This window comes from Phascolarctos cinereus, unplaced genomic scaffold (assembly GCF_003287225.1).
Source record: "Phascolarctos cinereus isolate Bilbo 61053 unplaced genomic scaffold, phaCin_HiC Scaffold_3;HRSCAF=262, whole genome shotgun sequence".
NCBI lineage: Eukaryota > Metazoa > Chordata > Mammalia > Diprotodontia > Phascolarctidae > Phascolarctos > Phascolarctos cinereus.
In genome coordinates, this window is record NW_027555736.1 from 48,651,792 (window position 1) to 48,677,570 (window position 25,779).

Sequence of the window (25,779 nt, forward strand, 5' to 3'; positions counted from 1 at the left end):
GAAGTCCAGCAGGAGACTTCCTTATGCCCCAGATCTGAGGACTTACCCTCTATCTCTTCAGTGAGAGAGATCTCACACAGTCAGGCCTGAATCATTATGGGATGACGAATACTTGGCACTAGCCTGGTCCCAATTAAGTTAATGAGGTAAAGACTCAGGTGAGGCCCTTCAAGGCAGGACCCTAATAGGCAAGGTATAAAAGAGCTGAGGAGGGCCTTGTATTCAGTTGATCCTGTGTGGGAGGGGAATGAGAAGCTGAGTGACTGGTGCTGAGGTGAGTAAGGCTGGGTGGGGAAGGGGTAAAAAGGAGACCCTTCTTCTCTAACGACAAGGAGCCCATCCTAGATCCTGAGGGACATTGAGTCTCTTGGGGCAGAATTAGTCTACAGCAGATGTTAAGGGGGCAAACTGTGATTGGTGTTTTCTGGTTACTTCCTATGCCCCTTCGTTGGGCCCTTCTTTCCCTACCTGTCCCCCCATTTCCACTCTAGTTCTCCTTCCTTTCTCTGACTACCTGGCCCCACCTTCATCAAAATTCCTTCAGTTTTTCCCAGTTCCAGGTACCTCTCAAAGACCTTTGTCCTTGCTAAAATCACCCTCCCTAAGGATATGAAGAAACAAGTTGGGGCTTTCTCTAGGAATATTAGCCCTATCGTATGGGCACCATAAGATGCTGACTATCACACCTAGAATAGACTAGATCTGGCCCCCACCAGCCTTCCTCTTACAGATCAGGAGCTTTTAATGTAGTGTCCTACCCAGAGTCAGACGGAATGAGTGATAGAAATGAGACTAAAATTAGTCTTTCCAGTCCATCACACAGACCAGCTAAACCAGTTAATGAGTAGCCCTCAGATGATGGAAGAATCTCAGCATCTAAGAGGTTATGAGTAGGGTTCTTTCCAATGTCCTTCTTGGATCTGTGGAGGCAGCTGCTTTCTCCCAGGGTCTTTGCTGCTAAGGGTCAGAGTTCTTATTGCCTGGGTTGAGAAAACTGAGGTAGACGGAGGTCAGGCGACTTGCCCAGCTAGTAAATAAATGTCTAAGGCTGGATTTGAACTTGGGTCTTTCTGACTCCAAGCCCAGAACTGTATCCACTGTGCCACCTAGATGACATGAAGAAACTGAAGTTGACAGGGTGGGGGTGAGGTCGAGTTGGGGAGGGCTCCTCAGCTCAGGGACCTCCCAAGTAAATTGGTAGCAGATCTGGGGAGGGCAGCATGATGCAGTGGATAGAGTGCTTGGAATCAGGAAAACCTGGGTTCAAATCCCACCTCTCATATTTACTAGTAAAAGTCCCATTTTCCATTTCTCTACCCATCAAATGGAGACAACTGGACCTACCTCACACAGTTGTTATGAGGCTTGAATGAGAATGTCTACTGCATACTTTGAAAAACTCTGAAGAGCTATATAAATGTTGGCTGTTGGCCATTTTTATGATCTATAAGTAATAGGTCTTGACTCCTCAGTCAAGGATCGCTACCTTGAGCAGGTTTTTACCGAGCACTTTCCCTAAGCTGTGTGTGTGTGTGTGTGTGTGTGTGTGTGTGTGTGTGTGTGTGTGTGTGTGTGTTGGATATAAACAAGAGCAGTCCCTCCCCAAAAGAAGCTCATGTAGAAGGGAATTTCACTTGTCACCAATAACCCTTGGTACTTTAAATACCAGATGAAGAGCACAAAGAGGATCCAAGGACACCATCACTGTGGGTTGGAGTGATCAAAGAAAGATTTCGTGAAGTTGGGGTTGGAGCTAAGCTAGAGAGTGGGTTGGATTAAGGGGGAAGGGAGGAAGGCATCTCGGGGGAAATGATGGGACTGGACTGCTGGGGAAGATCTAAGAGATAGGACTGGAAGGCAGGCTGAGGAGAGCTTCTGGCAGGGCGTGGACTGAAACACTCCCTCCCCAAAGAGTATTTTAAGGTTTGGAGGTTGCTTGACACACATGATCTCATTTGATTCTCATAGTCCTCGGGTGGCAACGGGAGTCTTGTCCCTATTTCTACAGACTGAGGGTGAGTGGTCTGCTCTGGGGTCACAAAGCTAAGTGTCAAAGGTGGGCTTCAAACCCAGCGATCGCTCTACCCTGTTATCGATAGCTGAAGTTTCCAACCAGTGGAAAAAGCACTGGTCTTAGAAGACCTGGGTTTAAATCCTGACTCTGGGCAAATTGCTTCACTCCTCAGCCTCTGTTTTCTCATCTGTAGAATAGGAATGACACATGTACCTCAGATTTCACAGCTCAGTTTCCCCATCTGTAGAATGGGGATGACACACATACCTTAAATTTTTTAGCCTCAGTTTTTTTCCCCCTACTCTATAGAATTGGGGATGATACACATACCTTTGATTTTCAAGGAAAATATGTTGGACATCTAGAGCTAAACAGGGCCTTAGAGGCCATCTACTTATTCCTCCTCACCCCAATCCCAGGGAAACCCCAGGTTACACTGGTCAGGAACTGAGATCCTCTGACTCCAAATTCAGTGTTGTCCATTACACTAGTCCCCCTCTAGTCTTAAAGCACAACAGAAAAGTCAACTTTTTTCTCCTCAGAAAATGACCATTTCCTATCAAAGTAAGCACACTCTTCACGTCTACTGCGGGAATGCTATCTTTTGGCATAGTTAGCCCATGGGTTAGAGATTATAGAGAGCCTTGAATGCCAGGCTAAAGGAACTTGCCAATGTTAAGTCCACTGAGAAACCATACTGGGTTCTGGGGGAGGGACTGTGACTATTGCTGTTCCTCCTTCCCAGGATAGTTTCTTCCAAATAAGTTTTTGTTGGTATCTTTTTAAATATCGTCATCATTTTCCTCAGTATCCCTCCTCCTCCTAGAGAGTTACCCCATATAACAAATTGTATTTTTAAAGAACACAGTTTTTTTTAAATAGACATAACTGATAAATACATCCCCCCCCAAAAAAAAACCAAACCTCTGATAATGTGTAGTCTCATTCCTTCCATTCTCCCCCCCCACCCCAGTAACTCAATGGTCTACTTCCCTGCCCCTCCCCCCTCCAGTGATGGGGAAGGGAAGAAGGAAAGAATGACACTTCATAAGTAGTAACTTTTAGAGGTTCAGTAATGACAAAAGCGGGCAAAGCCCTGAGGAGATGGAGCACTGGGTGTAGAGAAGAGTATTTGTGCATGGCCTCGGGAGCATGGATTCCCCTACCCTCTTCAAGCGGCCAGAGGAGAAGCCCCTTTCTAGAGACAAGAAAGGGGGTTCCCTAGAGCTTTCCCTCCAAGGGATGCATCCCCCAGCCCTTCCCAAAGGGGTCTCGGGCCCAATGCTACCCTTATCCTCCTCTGCCCCACCCCCCAGAGCCCACTCAATTGTCCTTAGCCTCTTACCAGTCCCAATTTGAGGAGTGGGCCACCCTCTGTTTCTCACCCTGACTCTTGGAGCTACAGATGGCAAAAGAGGAAATAAGACGAGTACCATTTGAGCCTTTCTGGTCACTTGCTAGATGACCTTGAGCTCTCTCCAGAGGCCTTCGTTTCTGCCTCCAAAAATGGAATGGGTTGGACCAGCTGCTTTGAGGTTCTTTTCAGTGTTGGCTTCCGGTGTCTGAAGCTCTCACTTTTTCTCTGCCTTACAGGGTTCTGATGGTAACATTTTTCTTCTCTGGGTACTCCACCCCCATGGCGAAGCTGCCCAGATATGAGAGGGGGAGCCCTGGCCACCAAGGGGCAGGCCCACCAATATGGCCTTCTACCTCTCCTGAGCAAACTCCCAGTATTCCATACTCAAGAAAGAACATGGGCAACCTACTGGCATGTCCCCCAGTGATGTCTGCTGGGACTGGCCCAGAACCGAGGGGTCAGTGGCCTGGACTAGGAGTCATAGTGGTCTGTTCCCTCTGGGCGTCTGCCTCACTGGCCCTGGCCAGCACTTCTTCAGAGCAGCAGAGGCTTCTCTCAGCCACCGCAGCTCGGACACCTGCTGGACTTCCCCCAGGAGACTTTTTCAGTTCCACCCCAATGCAAAGTGACACGGACCAATCCCAGGAGCCTTGGGTACTAGCTGGTGGGGTCATCCCTCTGCATCCTGAGGTCCCAACAGATACTGAAGGAAAGAGGTCAGCCCCTGGGACACCTTCCTTCTCCCATGTGGTCCCTGAAGGTTCAGATGACAAAGGGGCTTCCTGGTGGGCAGGAGACTGGCAAAGCCAGACCCCATTCCCCTTACTCTTCTCAGGGGGCATTTCTTTAAGTTTCAAGTCAAGGCTGTTCCCTCAGATCAGGCCTTTGTATGCCAATGTAGCCCTAAATCTCAAGACCCAGGCTATGGGTCCCCAAAAAGACCATGCCAAGAAATTCCTTGCCCAAGTCAGTCAACTAGATGATGATGACTCCCTACTCACTAGCCTGCCCCCCTCCTTTCAGGCTCCAGGCATTGACTCTTTGGGGGTAACAAGATCAGCAGAATCAATGGTACCTATAGGTGGTGACAAAATTGACCTCAGACATCACAGTCTATCCACAGAGTCTGCTCCACCAGCATCTGCCTCTGAAGTTCAGCTGAGAAGGAAATCCAACTCTAGGGTCTTGCCCCCTTCCAAATATGAGGTCAATTTTGCCCTTTCCTCTTCTAAGGAAGCCTTGGTATCCATGGGAACACATCCAGGCCCTGGCCCCTCAGAGGCATCCAGGTCTCTGAGCCTTCCAAAAGAGGCCAAAAGGGCATTTAATGCCACTTCTTTCCCAAGCTTGGGGGTGTCATGGAGTACAGAGACAGAGTCCCATGTTCCCAAGCATCTGAGATCCTTTTTTTTCTCACACTCAGAAAACCTCAGAGAACAGGCTACTTCCCCAACTGCCATCCCAGCTACTAGCCCTTGGCCCATCAGGTCTGGACTTCATTCCAGAGGGACTAAGAAAGTAACCTCTACTTCTAAAGATTCTTCTCCAACCAATGCCCCGGCTTACATCTGGACCGCTGCCATCCCCCCACCAACCAGGCCCCTGGAATCCTCTCCCTGTGTGACTGGGCCTGGTCAGGAGTTCTTGGCAACTACCAAAGAACATGAAGAGTATTCCCAAGCAACTGAACTCGGGAAATCAACAGGTTCTCCTAGTGACGCCATCCTTCAGCATGGCCTGTCCACAGGGAGGTCCAGGCTGTTGTCTGGCACAGCAGCCAGTCCTGGGGTCTTTGAGCCAGCAGCTACCACTGGCATGGATGTTGCCCCAGACTCGGGGTTTCTGTTGTCTCTTCCACCAAGAGCCCTTGGAGGGGTTAAGTCTAAGCAAGACCCCTCTCCTGTCCCTACACCAAAGGGCTCGAGCCTCTTAGCCCTAGGAGACAAGGTAAGTCAACCTGACACTCTTAGCTCCCTCTTCCCATGTGTTCCTAGGACTGAATTAACTTCCATAAGGCTATGCTACAGCCTAGAGTCAGGATGCCAGCTTGCCTTGTACCTGGGCTATGTAGTAGAGATTCAGTAGAACACCCAGACCGAGTGACCAAAGCCCCTCAGCAGAGGCATGGCCATCCAAACTATCCCGAGCTCAGAAGGACCATTCTCAGAGCCCTTGGTAACTACATCTTCCAACCCTCAGGACGGTTTTTTTGTTTTTGTTTTTGTTTTTTTTGCTTTTCAGTGAGGCAGTTGGGGTTAAGTGACTTGCCCAGGGTCACACAGCTAGTAAGTGTCAAAGGCCGGATTTGAACCTAGGTCCTCCTGACTACAAGACTCTATCCACTGTACCACCTAGCTACCCCCTCCTCAGGACATTTCTGTTTCCTTTCTGCAGGAGAAAGACTCCTCAACATTCCCACCTGAGCCCCTTGGGGCCACCTCAGAGCCTCCTCAACCAGCACCAACCTTGGCTAGTGAAATGCCTGGTACTCCAGATGCCCAGAGGCCTTCCATGGCACTGTTTCTAACAAGCATGAGCCTGTATGGACCCACAATGCAGATGATTCCTGGAGGTGCTAAAACTCTTCAGCCTGGTCCCAGCCTTGACCCCCCAGGTGGGTCTGCTTCCAGCCAGCCCTCGCTTCATGTTTTCACAGATGCCTCGTTCCCCAGCGGCATGGCACAGGACTCTGGCTGGACAGCAGAGCCAAAGATCTTTATGGCCGGTCCATCTCTTGCCCCCTTCACAGAGACCCCTCTACGGGCTGTTCCACAGACCAGCCAGGGTGCAACTGCAGAAGCTTCCAGAACCACTTTAAATCAGGTCTCCAGCCAGGCCAGCTCTGTAGCATCTGCCCTCCAGCACCAAGGCAGCCCAGTGGCTACAACCAAGCTGTCCTATCACTCTGAGAATTCAGCCTCGGCCGGAAGGAGTGAACTGAACCCTCTGGGGACCAGGGTGGCTGGGGAAGGAACAGCGCTTTGGACGACACAGCTGTCCCCAGCCCGTGCTCCGAGCCCCAGGTCTCAGGCTGCGGGAGGCACAACAAAGCCACCGCCTTTCCTTTCCTCCCTCCAGAGTCCTGCCCAGCTTAAGACAAGGGCCACACAGGCTTCCATCACACCAGAGCCCTGGGCTTCCTCTCGGTCTGTGATCCCAGGGTCCTCCGAGATGCCAGAGGAACAGCTGGAGAATGTCTCTGAAGTAGGAGCAGGGTCAGCAAGCCTGAATCAAGTGGGCCCCACAGACTTAGCAGCATTCTTGCTTGAGTCTCTGACCAAGGGCCCTACCCTGGCCCCACCAACCACATGGGCCAATACTGTGCCATCTGAACAAGAGAAGTCCCAGACCTCTCCTACTAAAGGGCAAGAGAAAGTGCCCTGGCGCCCCAGCGCAGTGTCCCACCCTGTTCTGGGGACTCCAGCTCAGGTTATTGGGTGGCTAGGCAGCAGCCCTTCCCCATCTAGCCTGATGACAGAGCCCCTAAAAGGGCTCACCTCTCCCATGGCAGTGCATTCTCACCCAGGACCTACCAGGGGAGGCTCAGGGTCTGAGATGATCCTCCCAATCAGCCCACAGTCCACGTCTGGAAGGGAAGGCCTGAATAATTTCCCTACATCTGGAATAGGCAGTGCTGGAACGGTACTGATGACATCCACACAGATATCACAGAAGGTCCCCACCTGGAAAGGAAGGAATCCACAGAAAGGATCTGGGTTTCTAGTTCTCACAATCCCTCTGCAGTTCGGTCTGAGTCAGATTTCCTATACCCCAGCCCTGGCAAATAAGCACTCAACCCACTTCAGGAGACTCAAGTGGGAAGTCACATTAACTGTAAGTAGAATGTCTCTACCCAATGTCGCTGGCCAGAGTCCTTTCCCCTTCCAGTCCATCTGTCCATTGTCAGGAAGCTGAGTCTGTTCCTCCCTATTTCCCCCTGCTTATTGTAAGAAGAAATGTAGGTTCCCCAAGAGACGGCTGAAGTTTTGTGTGAATCTTTATTTCCTTATCGATCAAGTGAGGATAATTTATGTCTCACTCTCCAATCTGGCATTCAATCACTTAAAGTATGAGTGAATAGAAGGAAAAGGCACTTATTAAACCCTTATGTGTGTCGACCTTTGGGCTAAGCTCTAGGGAAACAGAAATAGACAACTGAGATCATGCCCCACCTCAAGGAACTCTCATTCTGATTAGTGGAGAACACATATCCAGAAGGGAGCCTAAGCAGGGAACATTGAAAGGCTCAAAGCAGCAGAGCAGAAGGTCATCATCTTTTATACAATATTTGGTAGCCTGACTTTTCTAAGGAGCATTTCCTCTCTAATTCCTCACTTTCATAGCACTTTATAATTTTGAATAATTTCATGGCACCCAGGGCTATAAAGAAGTGAGCCATCATTGGACAGATGAAACTAAGGACCAGAGATAAAATTACTTGCCCAGGGCCCTACAAAGTTAGAAGCACAAAACAAATTTAATTGATACTATTGATGATCAATATTAAGGTTTTAATAAAATAGCACTAAAAAAAAATTGGTTGCGGAGCGAGGATTCTCAGGGGAACCAGGTCAGGAGTCTCTCTATATAGTGCCCTATAGGCTGCACTCTCCTTAATGAACCAGTAACCATTACAACTGTGGTCACTCCATTGAGTTCCAATCCTGCCTCTCTGGACTGAACTTCACCTAGGCCAGGGGTTGGGTCATGGTCAAGCTTAGCCCTACCCGCCCAATGCCCTTGGGGTTCCCAGACAGTCTGTGACTTGTGTTCTGTCCTCTTCCTGACTCTAGTTTAGGAGGATACTGTCCCACATGAATGGATTCCAGGAATTCCACATCCTCCACTTCTTGTAAGTATCTCTGAAGTTTTTCTTCCCCCAGCCTTGGGGAAGGAGCTGCTATGAATGCCCAACGATTCTTAAAACCTCCCCTCAGAATAAAAGCTCGGTATTTGTAGGCCTCTTAAATGACTCCCTTGCCCCACAAATGGTGTCAAGTTCTATTCTAGGTGCTTGGGTGCCTACTATATGAACTCACCTCTGAAGCAAGTGAGGCAGTCAATCACTTCCTCCTCTTCCTGAATATTGTTTTTTTTGTCGAGGTTTTCATGACACTGCCTTCTCCGGGTTATGTCAGTTCAGCCCCTCTTTCTCAAACTCCTTTGCTGGTTCTTTGTCAAGGTCATGCCCAATAACCCAAAGTGTCCTCCAAGGCTCTGGCCTCTCTTGCTCTTCTATACTGTCTCACATGGTGATCTCTTCACTTCCCATGGTTTCAATTGTCATATCTGTGCAGATGATTTTTCAAATTTCTCCTGAGTCTCACATCCCCAAATGCCTTTTGGATATCTCAAACTGGATGGTCTTGTAGACTTTCAAGTTTAACACGTCCAAAGCAGAACTCATTATCTCCACTTGCCCCACCCACCCTTCCCTGTTCCCAACTTTGCTATGACTGTCAAAGGTACTACCATCCCCCCATACTCACATTCTAGATGTCCTGCTCAGCAACTGGATCCACATCTTCAACCTGCTACATATGCAACATCTTTCCTGTAATTTCTCTTCCCTCCACTCACGTGACCACCCTGGTTCAGGACCTCCCCTTTTTTTCCCTAGACTATTAAACCGGTTTTCCCATTGGTCTTCCTGTCTCAAATGTCTTCCTATTCCAATCCATCTTATTCATCTACTAGAGGGATTTCCCTAAAGCCCAGATCAGACCATGTTACATGGCCCTTCCCTTGCTCAGAAAATACCAGTGACTCCTGCTTTCTCTGGCATCAAATACAGGGTATCTTCAAAGTCTCCATTTTGTCTACAATCCAGCCACAATGGCCTCCTAGTGACTCTCCACCTTTTATCTGAAGGCCCCCATGCCTAGAATGCTCTCCTTCTTCACTCCTGCCTCCTGGCTTCTTTTTTTTTTTAATATATAAATTTATTTATTTTTAGTTTTCAACATTTACTTCCACAAGATTTTGAATTCCATATTTTCACCCCATCTTGCTGCTCCCCCACCCCAAGATGGCATGCATTCTGAATGCCCCTTCCCCTAGTCTGCCCTCCCTTCTATCTCTCCCCCCCTCCTTCTCTTATCCCCTTCTATTTTCTTGTAGGGCAGGATAGATTTCTGTACCTCATTTCCTGTATTTAATATTTCCCAGTTGCATGTGAAACATTTTTTTAAACATGTGTTTTTAAAACTTTGGTTCCAAATTTTCTCCCTTCCTCCCCCCCACCCACCCTCATTGAAAAGGCAAGCAACTCAATATAGGCATACATGTGCAGTTATGCAAAACACTTCCATAGTAGACATGTTGTGAAAAACTAACTATTTCCCTTAATCCTATCCTGCCCCCCATTTATTCTATTCTTTCTTTTGACCCTGTCCCTCCTCAGAAGTATTTCCTTCTGATTACCCCTTTCCCAATCTGCCCTCTCTCTATCACCCCCTGCTCTCTTGTCCCCTTCCTCCCCTATTTTCCTGTAGGGTAAGACAGATTTCCATACCCAATTGAATGTGTATGTTATTCCCTCCTTAAGCCAAATCCTATGAGAATAAGATTCCTCATTCCTCTCACCTTCCCCTGTTTCCCCTCCACTGTAAGAACTTTTTTTCTGTTTTTTGTGAGATAATTACCCCATTCTACCTCTCCCTTTCTCTTCTCCTAGTATAATCCTCTCTCATCCCTTAATTTTATTCTCCAGATATGACCCCTTCATCTTCAACTCACCCTGTGCCCTATCTATCTATCTATACATACATATAATTTTTCCTCCACTACCCTAATACTGACAAAGGTCTCATGAGTTATAAATATCATCTTTCCATGCAGGAATGTAAACAGTTCAGCCTTAATAAGTCTCTTATGATTTCTCTTTCCTGTTTACCTCTTCATGTTCCACTTGAGTCTGTATTTGAAAGTCAAATTTTCTATTCAGCTCTGGTCTTTTCATCAAGAATGCTTGAAAGTCCTCTATTTCACTGAATGACCATTTTTTCCCCTGAAGGATTATACTCAGTTTTGCTGGGTAGGTGATTCTTGGTTGTAATCCTATCTCCTTTGCCTCTCTGGAATATTATATTCCATGCCCTGCGGTCCTTAATGTAGAAGCTGCTAAATCTTGTGTTATCCTGATTGTGTTTCCACAGTACTTGAATTGTTTCCTTCTGGCAGCTTGTAATATTTTCTCCTTGACCTGGGAACTCTGGAATTTGGCTAATATTCCTAGGAGTTTTCCTTTGGGGATCTCTTTCAGGAGGAGATCTGTGGATTCTTTCAATTTCTATTTTGCCCTCTGGTTCTAATATATCAGGGCAGTTTTCCTTGATAATTTCTTGAAAGATGATGTCTAGGCTCTTTTTTTGATCATGGCTTTCAGATAGTCCAATAATTTTTAAATTCTCTCTCCTGGATCTATTTTCCAGGTCAGTTGTTTTTCCAATGAGATATTTCACATTGTTTTCTAATTTTTCATTCTTTTGGATTTGTTCTACTGTGTCTTGATTTCTCATAAAGTCACTATCTTCCAATTGCTCTATTCTAATTTTTAAGGAAGTATTTTCTTCAGTAATCTTTTGGACTTCCTTTTCCATTTGGCCAATTTTCTTTTTAGGGCATTCTTCTCCTCATTGGCTTTTTGGGCCTCTTTTGCCATTTGGGTTAGGCTATTTTTTAAGGTGTTATTTTCTTCAGTATTTTTTTGGGTCTCCTTTAGCAAGCTGTTGACTTGTTTTTCATGATTTTCTTGCATCACTTCATTTCTCTTCCCAGTTTTTCCTCTACTTCTCTTACTTGCTTCTCAAAATCCCTTTTGAGCTCTTCCAAGGCCTGGGACTGATTCATATTTTTCTTGGAGGCTTTGGATGTGGAGCTTTGACTTTGTTGTCTTCTTCTGGTTGTATGTTTTGATCTTCTTTGTCACCAAAGTAAGATAATATAGTCTGACTCTTTTTGCAGGTTTGCTCATGATCCCAGCCAATTACTTGAGTTTTAAACTCTTTGTTAAGGTAAAGTCTGCTTCCAATGTGGAGAATGTACTGTCCCAAGCTTCGGGGTTTGTATAGCTGTTTTCAGAGATACTTCTAGGGACCTGTAAATTTTCAGTTCTTCCAAGGTGGTATAATAAGGGTCGAGGTATTTACTCTTTTCCTGGCCTGTGCTCTGGTCTTTGAGTGACTGGCCACAAGTCTTTTCTCTCTTGAAACTGTGAGGAGGGTTTCCTCTTCACCACCACTACAAGCTCCACCGCCAGCATTCCTCCTCACCCCAGGACCACCAGAACTGTGACCGAGATCCAAGCACGGGCAAAGCAAGAGATTTCCTGCCTCAGCACTGGCAAAGAGATCCCTGCAATCCCTCTCTGATCAGCCACTGGATTCCCCTGCGGTCAGTGGGCCCGGAAGCTTAGGACACAGCCACCACCCCAGCACCCACCCTCTGCGTTCTGCACTCTGGAACTGGCTCTGACCTAGCCCTTCTCTCACCGCAAAAACAGACTTTTCCCACTGACCTCTTAAGTTGTCTTTGGCATTGGTGGATTGAGGAGTCTGGAAACCGCCGCAGCTGCCCACGATTCAGCCCTCTGACGCCTGCTCCAGGTTCACTGCATCCTGCGCGCCGAGGCTGTGCTGCGCTCCGCTACCAGCCCGGCGGCGATAAGCCTTCCCCATCAACCATCCAGGCTGTCTTGGGCTGAAAATTTGCTTTACTCTGTCTTTTTGTGGGTTCTGCTGCTTCAGAATTTGTTTAGAGCCATTTTTTTTATGGATATTTGGAAAGGTTTGGGGGAGAGCTCAAGCAAGTCACTGCTTTCATGCCGCCATCTTGGCTCCGCCCCGCCTCCTGGCTTCTTGAAGACGGCTTAAAACCCGCTCTCTGTAGGAGACCTTTCCTGCAGATATTAATTTCCATTTATGTTGTTCATTCCTCATTATTTACATGTTTTCCCTCATTAGAAAGGAATCTCTTTGAGAACAGGGACTGTTTTGCCTTTCTTTGTGTCCCCCGCACTTGGCACGGTGCCTGAAGAGTCGACAAGTAAGCAAGCTTTTACTAAGCCCTTACTACGTGTCTGGCACTGGGAATCTGAAGAGGCAAAAACAGCCCCTACTTTCAAGGAGCTCACAGTCTAATGGGGGAGATGACATGCAAACAACTCGGTGCATACAAGATACATACAGGCAAAATTGAAGCTACTCAGAGGGAAGCAGTAAGGGGAACTGAGGAAAAACTCGCAGAAGGTGGGATTTAGCTGAGCCTTTGAGGAAGCCAGGAGGTGGGAGATGGGGAAGGGACAGCCTTCTAGGCACGAGGGACAGCCAGAGTGAGAAGATAGAGTGTCTCGGAGAGCATCAAGAACAGAGTCACCAGACTGCTGAATCCGTGGAGGAGGGGGAATAAAGCTTAAGACTGGAAAGGTAGGAATGGGCCAGGTTGTAAAGGACTTTACAAGCCCAGAGGATTTTGTATTTGGTCCTAGAGGTGATAGGGAGTTCATTGAAGGGCTGGGGGTGACATGGTCGCACCTGTGCTTTAGGAAAATCAGTTTGGCAGCTAAGTGGACAAAGGATGGAGTGGGGAGACACTTCTGGAAAGCAGGGAGGCCAACCCTAGTAGAATACTGGGATGGTCCAGGTGTGCAGTAATAGGGTTTGCAATGTCAGAGGAGAAAAGGGGGGGGTGTATATGTGTATATGTATGTGTGAGTATACATATATATGTAGGAGCTGAAGGTAAAATTTATAGGGTTTGGCAATGAATTGGATATGGCAGGGGAGGGGAGGAATTGGAGAATAAATTGAAGATTCTACAGAGGTTGTGAGTCTTCGGTAACTGGGAACATGATAGTGCCCTCAACAGTAATAGGGAAGCTAATTTGTTGACTGACTAATCCCTAGGGCTAACGGGTTAGGCTGACGCATCAGTAATGCCAAGATGGGATGGTGAAGGATGGAGCAGCTACCCCAATGTAATATAGGGGTAAATCATGGAAGGCTTCCCAAAAGTATTTGAGTGATGACCAGGGAAATCTGCAAGAGAGAAACCAGGCTCCATTGAATACATGAGGGACTATTGAGGGAGAGAGCTATACAAAGGCTTCTTCAGGGTTATTGATTCTTCTGGGGCTGATAACAGGCTCAAGTTGAATTTCTCCTTTTTCTGGCCCCCAGCAACGGGTCTGTGTTTGTCCAGAGTGAGGTGGAAGTAGAGGGAGACCCACCCCCCACAAGCTCAGACCTCATTCGTTGCATTGTCACCATGGTGCATCAAAAGATGGATATGTACTTCTCGTGGAAGGTGGACCTCTCATCTCTATACTCCAGTGGTAAGGATGGTTGGCCCTTAACCTACTTAACCCTCTCAAAGGTTGGTACTTTGGGGCCAGGGAAGGAATGATCCCTTTGAAAAAGCATCCTGTGGCACATTGTTTCCAAAGTACTTCCCCATCAGCTCTCATTTCACCTTCTAACTAGTCTGAAAATATCAGGGGGGAGGTGGGAGGTTCCCCACCTCCTAGAGAAAAAGAGCCATCTTTGCCAAAAGTGGCAGGGACGTGAATTCTAATCTAAACCTCCAGCATTTTCTCCACTAGAATAAGCAGTCTTCGAAGAGAACCTGGCCCAGCATCCTACAATCCTTCCTAATTTCTGATGCCACTGCTTCTCTCCTCTTACCATACATTTACAAGCTCCCTCCTTGCCTCGATGTCTCCAAAGGTTATAGGATAGAAAACTTAGAACCAGAGAAACTGCCCATTGCTTTTATGGTCCCAAGGCTTGGTCCCCTGTCCGACGAGGATCTCAGGCGCCTTCTAGAAAACCTGAGGGAACAGGTGAGCTGCCTTCCTCTTGACTTATAATTTCAGGGCTGGGGAATAGGCAGAAGCCAAGCACCGTTGCCTAGGAAGCTAGCCTATGGAAGGAGACTGGGGAGAAGGGGATATGTGAGCCTGAGAATGTTTCCAGGCAACCAGTGCATGATACTATCCTTGCAACCTTTAAGACCCAACTAAAATCCTGACTTCTGCAGAAAGCCTTCCCCATCCCCCTCTTAATATCAGAGCCTTCCCTCTGTTCTTTCCTATTTATCCTGTATCGAGTTTGCTTTGTATAGATTTGTTTGCATGGTTGGATTGTGAGCTCCTTGAGGGAGGGCACGGACTGTCTTCTGCCTCTTTTTGTATCCCCAGAGCTTAGCAAGTGCCCGATGCACAGTAGGCATTTTATTTACTGATTGATATAATGCCAAGCTTTTAAAAATGCCCCTACATTCCATCTTCTACAACCAGTGGTCTTGTTCCTACAATGTGATGTTTTATAAGGTGTCAAACACCAGAGGCAGATTTGAGAGCAGAACCAATGTGAGAGGTAGTATAGTGTAGTAGGAAAAATTGGGAGAAATCTGGGTTCAAATCCTGCTTTTACCATTAGATATGGGACCACAGGGCAAATCCTTTAACCTCTTGGCACCTTTTTCCCTTCTCTACAAAATGAGGACCCACCTCAGCATCTTGGACTCAAATGAGAATGGCTCTGCATCTGCTGTTTCTGTCTCCACATTCATTAGGTGGGCAGACAGAGTCCAGCCTAGCTTCCCAATGGCCCTAGGGAGCATTGAAACATAGTCTTTGAGCTGGGATGGAGCTTAAAGCTGATCAAGGTCAACTCCTACATTTTTACAAATAAAGAAACTGAGGTCCAGAGGCTAACTTAACTGAACTTCAGTAACTTTGTCCCTCTGGCTCCAAATCCAGGTTCTTTCCACTGTCCTCCCCACCCTCCTCCCATGACTATGGCCTTTGTTATCTTTGGCAGGTGATCTGGGATTTGGGAAAGCTGTATCCCATGGTGAGATTCTCTTTCCTCGATGTCAGGTAAGGGTTAACTTTACTCCCATAGCACTGGACTGCACAAAGTTACATCTTTCTAACAACTCTCCAGGTAAAGTAGTAAAAGATAATAATAAAATCCCCATTTGACAGATGAAAAAGCTGAGGTTCTGAAGTTAAGTGACGTGCCCAGAGGCGCAGGACCAGACCTCGGCATCCAGCTTCTACCTCCTACTGGGCCCCTGAGCCTTCTCAGGCCCATTGCAGACAGGACCCAGTAATGAAACGTCACACAAAAGCTTGGGTCTTTCCTTTCCTGATCCCCAGAGGAAAGACTTGGAAAGGATAGAGTATGTGGCCTTTGGCCTCTCTGGTAAATGAGAGACTTGAACTAAACTGACCTCTTACGATGAAAAGAAGTGTGGCGCAGTGATTAGACTCCTGGACTGGAATCAGAAAGACCAGGCTTTGAATGCTGCCCTTGACACACTGGGGCTTGTACGTTGGCCAACTTGCTCAGCTTCTCAGTGTCCAGCCTCTCCTGCCCCTGGTCACCTTAAGACCACAGAATACGGTAGGACCTGCTCTGCACTGCTATCAAGAGTTCCTTCGCTGGTGAGATCGCACGTCCAGTCAAACAAGCAGAATGAGGCATTCCATTGCCAACTAAGGAGTATTAGCTAGAATAGGTAGTGACCATGGTTTGAGGATGCCCTGCGCCCTACAAAGCTCGGTCCAAAGAGCACCCCAGCAAGGAGACTACACATGAACCCAGAACTAGATAAAAGTTCAAGGGTTTTTGGAGGAAAGGTTTTATTGAAGGCATGCTGTGTCTAAAGCATTATACTGACCCTGGAAGGAGATGGCCAGTCCCTAAATAAGCACGTCTGCCCTCAGTCTGTTTGGGGCCAGACCACATGCCCTGGACTAAAGCCAAGGATAGGCATTTGTATGGCCCTTTACAAAGCACCACTTCCTCTATTCTCCATGACGGTCTTTTTATGAATGCTTCTGTGTTTGTCATGTCCCTTTCTGAATACATTACTGCCATCTCTTGGGACAGTAACTGAAAGAGAATTAGGGGAAAACAGTTAAGCAAAACTAATACCTGGAGTGTCCCACCTCTAATATTCTGTCTACTTTCTTCCTCGTACAAGTTACTCTCACTTAGGTAACTTGTATTTTTTTTCCTAGTTTTTCAGGGGCAGGTAGGTTAGCACAGTGGATAGAGTGCCAGGCCTGGAGTCTGGAAGACTCACCTTCCTGAGTTAAAATCCAGCCTCGGATACTTAGTAAATGTGGGACTCTGGGCAAGTCACTTACCCCTGTTTGCCTCAGTTTCCTCATCTGTAAAATGAGTTGGAGAAGGAAATGGCAAACCACTCCAGTGTCTTTGCTAAGAAAACCTCAAATGGGGTCGTACACATCTGAACAACAACAACAACAACTTTTCTTTCTCCCCTTTCCCATGGCTGAGGGCAGAAGACAGATGGATGGGAGACCTAGTATTTGGGGAGGGGGTAGGGCTGCCAGCTAAGCAAAGCATGTTACAGAACGAGGAAGAGCCATAGCCTCAGAGGTCAGGATGGTGAGGATGAAGCTTGGAGTTGGGGGAAGTGGATTTGAATCCCAGTTTTGGTACTTATCACCTGTGTGACCTTGGGCAAGTAACTTAGACCCTTTGGGCCTCAGCTTATCCACTTGTAAAAATGGAGAGGGAGAACTACAGAGGACCTTCATGGTCCCAGCCACAGTTCTATGATGCTATGTTCCAAGATGTCTTATTTGCCTTTATTTCTGAATTTAAAAATGTTTTCCATGTAAATAGCCTTCTAAAATCCAGTTGGTACTAGTATGTAGATGTATATATGAGGGAAGAGGGCCCTAGTAGGGTAGGGAAAAACACTCTTAGCATTGGCTGGCAGCCAGATAGGTTGGGAGGACAAGACTGATTAGTGGTGAGAGTCCAACCCTGGAAACCAGCCTAGCCAGGCTGCTGAGCCAGGGTTCAAAGGACCAGGGAGGGACTCATTGAGTAATGATGACATATAACTATATGGCAACTCCCCCTTTAAAAAAAAAACTTTCTTTACCCTTCCCCATCCTCAACACTCAGGACAGGGTTACAGTAAGTACCCTGCAGAAAATATGAGCATTCTACATAATTCTGTCCTGGCTTTCTCACACAGACCTCCAACTAGGCAAGAGGAGGTCTATCCCCATTGAAAGCTTAAAGCTCCCAAAGCTAAGCGATTTGGCCAAGTTCACAGAGCTGATGCTAGTTCAGAGGTCCTAAGATTCTGGGTCCAGTATTCCTGCCATGAGACCAACAGATAGAGTAGAAAGAACGCTGACCTCTGCATTGGAGGCCTGGATTTGAATCCCAGCACTGCTTCTACCTAAGTGACTTTGGACAAGTCATTTCAAACCTCTCTGAGCCTCAGTTTCCTCATCTGTAAAATGATAGTGTTGGACTTGACATCTAGGGTCCCTTCCACCTCTGAATGTAGGGTTCTGTTCTACGACCTTCTAGGGGGAAGATGTGAAAGTCTGAGGTAGTGCTACCTCTGTGAAGCAGGAGAAAAGACTAAAGGATGCTTTTCATGCTACCTGGGTGGCAAGATGCCTGGTACTTAGGAAATGGATCAGTCTAAGGATGTTAAGAGCTCCCAGCTGTCACTAGATGTCACCCAAGAGCCAAGGACCAAAGTCAGAGCTTCCCTGACACCCCCTCTCCCTAGAGTGTGGTACCATCCAGGCTTGAGGGAGCAGAGGGCCCATCTGCTCCTAAGTTTTCTATAGTCAATTTGAGTTGGACCTAAAGCAAAATTCTCATTTCTAAATGCCCCCTGTTAAACTGCCTAGATCTTCACCAGGGGAAGAAAAAATCCTGATTAAAGTCTCTAGACCTTTCTCATCACCATGAGTTAGTTTCAAGTTATCCCAGCATCACCTTGAAAGACCCAGAGATTGAGTGTGGAAGGGGGACAGCAGGATGGCTGCTCAAAGAGAGGGAGGGCAGAGTAGACTAAGATTGAAACCTGTAAGATGTCCCCCTTAGACAGCTCCTGTCAGGGAAGAAAGATGCTTTGTCAGTGTCTGCTCTTGAGAGACAGAGAGCTGGTTTTATCCAGGTTTCCCTCCCATACCAACCCTTCCCCTCAGCCCCACCAGCGATTCTTCCATTGAAAACTTAACTTCAGGGGCTAAAGACAACCTTCTGGTTATCTTATTGCCTTCTGCTTACTGAAATCCAGCCTTATTCCGATTTTGCTTTAAAGACAGAGGTTCTAATTCCTCTGTATAGCAAAAAACAAAAAACAAAAAACCTCTTGTACGTGTTGGCTTTTTGTTTGTTTTTAACCAAGACCTAGCCCTATAGGAGAATCCCTAGCAAAACTCTCAGCAAGGGTTTGTTAAGTAAGGCAAAGATCTGCCCCCATGAGTGACCTTGTCCCCTCTTCCCTTAGGGAGAGCCAAGGCAAGCTGTTGGTTGGGGGCGAGGCCTATGTCCACAGCCAGACCTGGGCAGATATCCCCTATGTCTTACAAGCCCTGACTGGTCTGGCCAGCCAGTCAGTGGATCTGAGTTCACTCACTGTGGCAGGTAGGTATCTTTCTTTCCCTTCCTTTCTACTTCCCCACCTCTCTCTTTACAATCTAGAGGAGCCCTGGCCCTAGAGATCCAGGCAATCCCCAGGCATAGCTACAAATGTGTCTCTTTTTTTGTCTTTTTTTATATTGTTTTAATGTGAGGCAATTGGGGTTAAGTGACTTGCCCAGAGTCACACAGCTAGTGAGTGACATGTGTCTGAGGTCACATTTGACCTCGGGTCTTCCTAACTCCAGGGTCAGTGCTCTATCTACTGTGCCACCTAGCTGCCCCCTAAATATATGTCTTTGTCCTGTTCCTTCAGGGTCCCACCTGGATCTGCAGTTCTTGCCCATTTCCTTCCTTGTCACCAACCCGAATTTTGAGAAATCTTTGCTGGAGCCCCCACCCCTTCAGCATCGGGCTCTCTTCGGAGAATTGGCTATTGCGGTGGGTGAGGATTGCCTGGCTTTAGAAGTTGAAGGGGTAGGGCTGGTGTAGGGGGGAGGACTCTAAACTCAACAGATCTAGTCCCCTCCTAGGAATTTGACCCCTCTCTTCGGAAGGGGCAGTCCCTCTTTCTTGGGCTCCCTGCCCAACCCGGATAAACCCAGAGAAGTTTCTACTCTCAGCCGGGACTATAACTTGTGTTTAGGCAAGGCATCCTCAGTCTCCACAGGCATTTAATATAGTGGGCCCTTTAACAAGCCGGAACCTAATGAGATGTCTTGGTGGGGCTAGTGGGAGGGAGGAGGCCAGGTCCAAACCTTAACATTCTTAGTAGGAATCAGTCTAGGGCTGTCTGCCCCAAACTGACCAGGTCCCAGGTAGTATTCCAGAGGCTTAGATTCCTGCTTGTTTGAAGAGATCTTTTGTGTTTGACAAACACCACCACCCCCTTCCTTGAAGAAGGCCTTTCTCTCACTGAGAACAATAAGACCTCATTCATTATATCCTGGGGAAAATGGTACCTTCTCCCCTTTCCCTCATATCCATTCATTGGCAGCATTATGGGAACTTTTGAGGGTACTTGCCAGCCAACCTCTGGGGAGGGTAAGTCTTCTTTCTCTAACCTACCTGTTGTTTTCATGCCGCTTTCCCCTACACTCCCACAGGTGAAACATGCTCTGAGTAGTTACAGTAGCCTACTGCAGGTGACAATACAGGACTGCCTGTGAGTACCCTGTATAGGGGAGCTGCTGGGGTCCAACTGTTAGAGTGGACACTCACACTCACACTCTCTCACTCTCACTCTCTCTGTCTCTCTCAGTCTCTCTCAGTCTCTCTGTCTCTCTCAGTCTCTCTCAGTCTCTCTGTCTCTCTCAGTCTCTCTCACTCTCTCCGTCTCTCTCACTCTCTCCGTCTCTCTCACTCTCTCCGTCTCTCTCACTCTCTCCGTCTCTCTCACTCTCTCCGTCTCTCTCACTCTCTCCGTCTCTCTCACTCTCTCTCTCACTCTCTCTCTCACTCTCTCTCTCACTCTCTCACTCTCTCTCTCTCTCTCCTCTCTCTCTCTCTCTCTCTCTCTCTCTCTCTCTCTCACACACACACACACACACACACACACACACACACACACACACACACACACACACACACACACACACACACACACACTCTCAGCTTTACCAAGGCTTCTTGCATGCCTGAGGTCTGCCTCTGCTGGCAAAGATGCAGCAGAAAGGGGAAGATAAGGCCCCTACCCTTCCAATCTTATTAGGAAGTTGAGACTGATAACTAAATGTCCAATAGGAAAGACAAAGCCCAGATGTCTCTGTATGTACTCTAGGAACAGGGGTGGGAGAACGGAGGAAGAAAGACTCACAGAAAAGGTGAGGCCTCATATAGGGCTAGTCGATCTGGTGAGATTTTGACAGGTATTCCAAAGGGAAGAGCAGTAAGTAGAGATGACAAGCTATTCTAACCCATCTTTGCCTCCAATCCCTTCCAAGGAATGATTCCTTTCTCTGTCTGGGAGAGCTACTATTTCAAGCCCCATGGCCCAAGCCCAAAAACCTCTTGCAGACCCTGATGAAGGCAGTGGGCTCAGATGGTCACCTAGCTGGCTCCCAGTTTCAGGTGGACCCCAGCTCCTTCTTCATTGCAGGTAATTTTTTCGGGGTGTGGTTGGCTCAGGTGTGGGAAGGAGTGGAATCTAAGCCCTAGAAAGGTCTCAGACTGTGGCAGGCTCGAACCTTCCCCGCCAGCCAGGCGTGTGTGATAGAAGGCCTTTCCAGGTTGCTTCTCAGGCCCCAGCCCTCACATTTGGGCTACTTCTCTTCCTACCAGTTTCTCTATCTCCTGCTTTTAGGAGTTAGCCCCTCACTTTTCTCTCAGGTGTCTACTTCTGCTCTGCTGGGCTGAGTTGAATGTCTTGCCTAAAGCATTCTTTTTTCAGGACTCAGGCCTTATTGCCCCTCCCCTGACTGGCTGGTCAGCCTTTCACTTCAGCTGCTTTCCAGCTCTCCCCTTTCCTTGGTCCTTTCTAGCTTGCACATTTCTGTCTCTCCAATCCTTTTTTTTTTTTGATGAAGCAATCAGGGTTAAGTGATTTGCCCAGGGTCACACAGCTAGTAAGTGTCAAATGTGTGAGGCTAGATTTGAACTCAGATCCTCCTGACTCCAAGGCTGAAGCTCTATCCACTGTACCACCTAGCTGCCCCTCTCCAGTCCATTCTTAATAATTATCCCTTACATCCTTCACAATTAAACCTCATAGGTTGGTTTATTCAACTTCCCCATCCTTCATCTCATTGGGTTTCATAGCACCCTCAAGGTAGACCCTAAGGGTTCATTCACTCAAGTCTTTAAGTCCCTCCCATGTGAAGGGACATCTACCATTTTAAAGGAGAAAACTGAGGCTAGAGAGTAAAAGCCAAGATTCAAACCCAGGGCTTCTATCAAGTTGGCATGATGGTAAGGGCATGGGACAAGGAAAAGACCAAGGTTCTAGATCTGGCTCTGCCATGAACACAATCTGAGACCTTTGCTGTTTCAGCTTTAGTTCTTCATTTTGTGACACAGGGACATTACCTTCCTTACCTCTTCACAAGGCAGTAGGAATTCCAAGGTCAGAGCCATAAATAGGTTTTGTCCCAAGTACAATGTTTGTGGGGAAGAAATGTTGCTGCTTTTCTGCAGTTGTCCAGAGACCACCCATATCTCCTCTGTCTTCTATTAGCCTATACTGCCTTGGGGTTGGGAGCAGGGGGAAGGTGGCCCTGGGAGAAGAAACAAAAATAGGGTTGTTACCAGTGGAGGCTGGAAAGAAGGGCAGGGTATCTTTTCCTTCCACAGTAATACCTACGGTTGGGTTGCCCTTCCTAGGGCAACTCTTTACTCTCCTCTCACTTCTTCAAAATCCCTTTCTCCTGCTACTTCTTTCCATATTCTAGTTGTTAACCAACTCAGCCCTGGCCCTCCCAGTCCTTATGTTCCTCTGCTCTCCCTTTTTACTAATCCATCTGTAATTTTTCTCTAATAAACTTCCTCAACCTAGCTCTCTTCCTTTCACATTACTCTTGACTTCTGGTGCTCCCTGAAAACTAGCTTTCTCTTGAAGATGTTATCTCCTGCTACCATCTCTAAGGCTGGCTGTTCTATCAATCTTTCTCCTCCCTCCCCCTCACATCATCTGAAACTCGGGGCCAGAAGCAAGATTTCACATATTCCACATCCCCCACCCCCACTGCCAAATTTCAGATCTTCCGCCATCATCACTCAGCAACCATTTCTGTTCCTTTCAAGTCCACACAATCCTGTCTAGGTCACTTGGGAAATTCCTGGTCATTATTTTTCTACCTCAGTCTTCTCTATCCCAGTCCCAAACCCCTTTAAACAAGCTGGCCTTGAGGTTTCCCCAGCTCCCTTGACTCACAATGGACAGAAGTACCCCTCATCCCTTTCCCAGCTCAGCTGCATTAGATTGTGAGCTCCTTGAGGGTAGGAGCTGTCTTCTCCCCTTCCTTTGTATGCCCAGCACTTAGTACAGTGCTGAAACACAAGAAATACTTCTGGACTGAGAATGACTAACTGAACTTGTCCAAGGTGCTGGAATGATGGGTTGACCAAGGGCAGAGCCAGAATTAGCAAGTCAGAGAAAGACCCTAGGTCTCCTCAGTAGGTCTCCTGACCTCGGATTCTACAGATCCCACAATTCCACAGTCCCCTCAGGCCATCTTGACACTTCCACAAAACATTTGAAATAGCTTCCTTCTCCCTGAACTTCAAGCTGTCACACTGTCCCATCCCTCCCTCCATTGCAGGAGCCTGAAAGAAGGCTTGGCTTAGCCACAAAAGAAAGGTCTCAATGGTGGTATTTAGGCACCATAGCACATTAATAGAGGAAAGGATTTCCCAGCAACTTTCCCATCACACTGTACAAAGTGGCCTGTGCATAAAGGGAAGGGACAGGGGAGCTTCTGTGGGAAGTCTAGGTTCTTGGAGGTTCCCGAGGATGGGAGGGCATCTTGTTTTGGGGACAAATCTCCCCAGAACTTAGCAGTTAGGTGGCACAATAGAGTGTTGGATTTGGAGTCAGAAAGATCTGAGTTCAAATCCTTGCCCAAGCACTTACTAGCTGTGTAACTCTAAGAAAGTTACTTAACCTCTCAGCCTCAGTTTCCTCTTCTGTAAATGGTATAATAATAGCATCTACTTCATGGGTTGTATTGAGGAACAAGTGAGATAATGTATGTAAAGCATTTTGTAAAATGTAAAGCCCTAGAGAAATGTTATTATAATCATCATCATCTCCCTTCCCCAAAGCAAGGATTGAAGGGGCCAAAGAATGGCTAGGTTACAGTGTGGGGCATGGGCTGTGTTCCAGAAGAAAACCTGGAGTTTTCCCCTGGATCCAAAACTATGTCCAGCATTTCTGTGACCATCATCTTGCTGTCCCTCCTGAGTGTCTTCACAGGTTTCTTCTTGATATTCCAGGTAAGGGGGTAGGGGTGGGGAGAATCCCCCTCGAATTCAGGAAGAGTTCATTCCCTGGGACCTAGGGAGAGTCCCTTCTCCTTTCTGGCTGGGAGTTTTCTCATCCTATAAAATGAAAGGAGGGATGGCCTGTCTTTAGGAGATATAATGGCCCTCTTATCATTGGAGATAGTCAAGTGGAGGCTAAGTGGCCATACTAGAAAATGGATTCTTCTTTGGGAATGTGTTGGACTAGATAACCTCTGATAGGCCTGGGGAAGGATTCTGAGGTCCTTCCCAACTCTGATTCTAGATTAGCTCAAAAGCCACTTCCAGCTGACCAGGAGGGTCAGCTGCCTAGCTGCACAAAGGACACCAGAAATACACCCCTTACAATCCTTCTCTTTAAATGTCCACAGTCCCAATAACTCGTGAAACTGAGAGTAGGATCCTGCAGAGGTAGGGGAGCAAATAGATGGAGAACTTGGAATTCTCCAGATTTCTGAACCAGAAGTCCATCTGCCTCTAGGAACCACACTGTCTGTGGTTGGTCAGATCCCCCCAGCCTATCTCTAGCCTCTCTCCCTTTCTGCAGTGTGTAAGGTGTAGGCCGTTCCATCGGTGTAGGCTGTTCCATCATCAGCAACGAGGCACACTCTCACTTCCTGGAGCCTACCAGATGCATGGCGAGATGTTTGAGATGGAGAGCCCGCATGAGTACTCTGGCCAACAGGAAGGGAGTCCAATTTTAGGGATGGATAACCAGGGCTTCCAAGGCACATTGGAAGAGGTGAGTCTCAGCCTGGTGGAGCCAGTTGCTAACTACCTCCCATAGGAGGCTCCAGATGTGCTCAGTGTTTCAGCCACATCAAATATCCTTGGCAGAAACTGGTTTGGGCAGCCATTGCGCATGGAAGTGGAGGGAAAAGATATGCGGGATGATGGAAAAACCTTCAGACTGGGAGTTTGACCTGGGTTCTAGTCCAACTTTGCCACTCATTGGTTGTCATCTTTGGACAAGTCACGTTTGATCTCTGGGCCTTTACTTTCCCCATCTGTAAAAATAGGGCATTGGACTAGATAACTCCTAAAGTCTCTCCTAGCTCATGTCTTCTGAAATGGAGCAGTGGGGAAGAGGGAATAAAGCATCTGTCCAGTCCTGCCCATACCCTACAGGGAAGGGCATCCCTCTTCTGTAGATCTTATGGTCATTACAGAAATAAACATGTACTAGGTAAATATCTGGGGCACCAAAAAGGAAGAACCTTTCTTTTCTACCCCCACCTCCAAACCCTGCCTCCATCAGTCTTTGTCTTCTTTCTGCCCCCTTGAGTCTACCTGGTTGAAGACTCTGGTCTACTCCCTTCAATGATGCAACCTTCCCTCCTGATCTCACTTCCCTCCTATATCCTCAGGACTCTGGAAGCAGCAGCTAAGAGAATCTCTTTCTTGTACCAGAACCTCTGAAGTAATGAGCAGCCTGGCCCAGATCTTGTCCTGCCTGGACCAAGGAGAAGAGTTGAGAGTCCTACAGTCTTGGGCCAGGACACAGTTTCTTATTTATTTTCCCCCCTCCCACTATGCTTCCCCCATCAATCAGCTGTCTCTATTCAGCCCTTAGAGCTGGGTTTGGGCCTGATTTTTCCTTGGACCAGCTGCTGTCCCTATCAGAATATGCTGCTTTGTGCGTGCATTGTTTTTTTTTAAGATTGTTTCATACTTTGGGATTTTTTCTTTCAGAAGGGAGATTATTGTGAATTATGTCTTGTTTGTCTAGATGTTTAAATTAAAAGCAATTTTTTAAAACTCTGAGCCAATGTCTTAATTTCCTCTTTGGTTTATCTTATCCTTTCTCCCATCATTTGGCCCAGGATTCAGGGTCTCCTTATTTGCTACCTCTTTCTTCCAAAGACTTGGGACTCTATTACTGAGCCCCTACTCAGTCTTCTCCGACCTCCTTTCCTGCCCCTGCCCCTCAGCTCATGGCCAACAACTAATTCCCAGTAGGAGTTCTAAAGCTCCTGAGCTCCCGAGGGAGGGGGAGACTGGCCTTGTTACAACCA

General features: G+C 47.3%; 1 protein-coding gene across 3 annotated transcripts; it reads left to right on the forward strand.

Moving 5' to 3' along the window:
- Nucleotides 1–1,398: 1,398 nt before the first annotated feature.
- Nucleotides 1,399–25,516, forward strand: LOC110214051 (uncharacterized). Of its 3 annotated transcripts, XM_078150813.1 has the most exons (13): nucleotides 1,402–5,318; nucleotides 5,766–7,205; nucleotides 8,165–8,223; nucleotides 13,550–13,704; nucleotides 14,096–14,211; nucleotides 15,194–15,252; nucleotides 18,678–18,814; nucleotides 19,125–19,249; nucleotides 19,915–19,973; nucleotides 20,752–20,906; nucleotides 23,628–23,737; nucleotides 24,312–24,506; nucleotides 25,132–25,516. In XM_078150813.1, exons 1-13 carry the CDS (start codon nucleotides 3,615–3,617, stop codon nucleotides 25,150–25,152), a joined length of 4,335 nt encoding a protein of 1,444 aa, XP_078006939.1. In that variant the 5' UTR covers nucleotides 1,402–3,614; the 3' UTR covers nucleotides 25,153–25,516. The 3 variants fall into 3 exon arrangements, with proteins under 3 accessions (XP_078006940.1, XP_078006941.1, XP_078006939.1); XM_078150814.1 differs by lacking the exon at nucleotides 25,132–25,516 and having other exon boundaries at nucleotides 1,399–5,318; nucleotides 23,567–23,737; nucleotides 24,312–24,423; XM_078150815.1 differs by lacking the exons at nucleotides 19,125–19,249; nucleotides 19,915–19,973; nucleotides 20,752–20,906 and having other exon boundaries at nucleotides 1,399–5,318.
- Nucleotides 25,517–25,779: the final 263 nt, after the last annotated feature.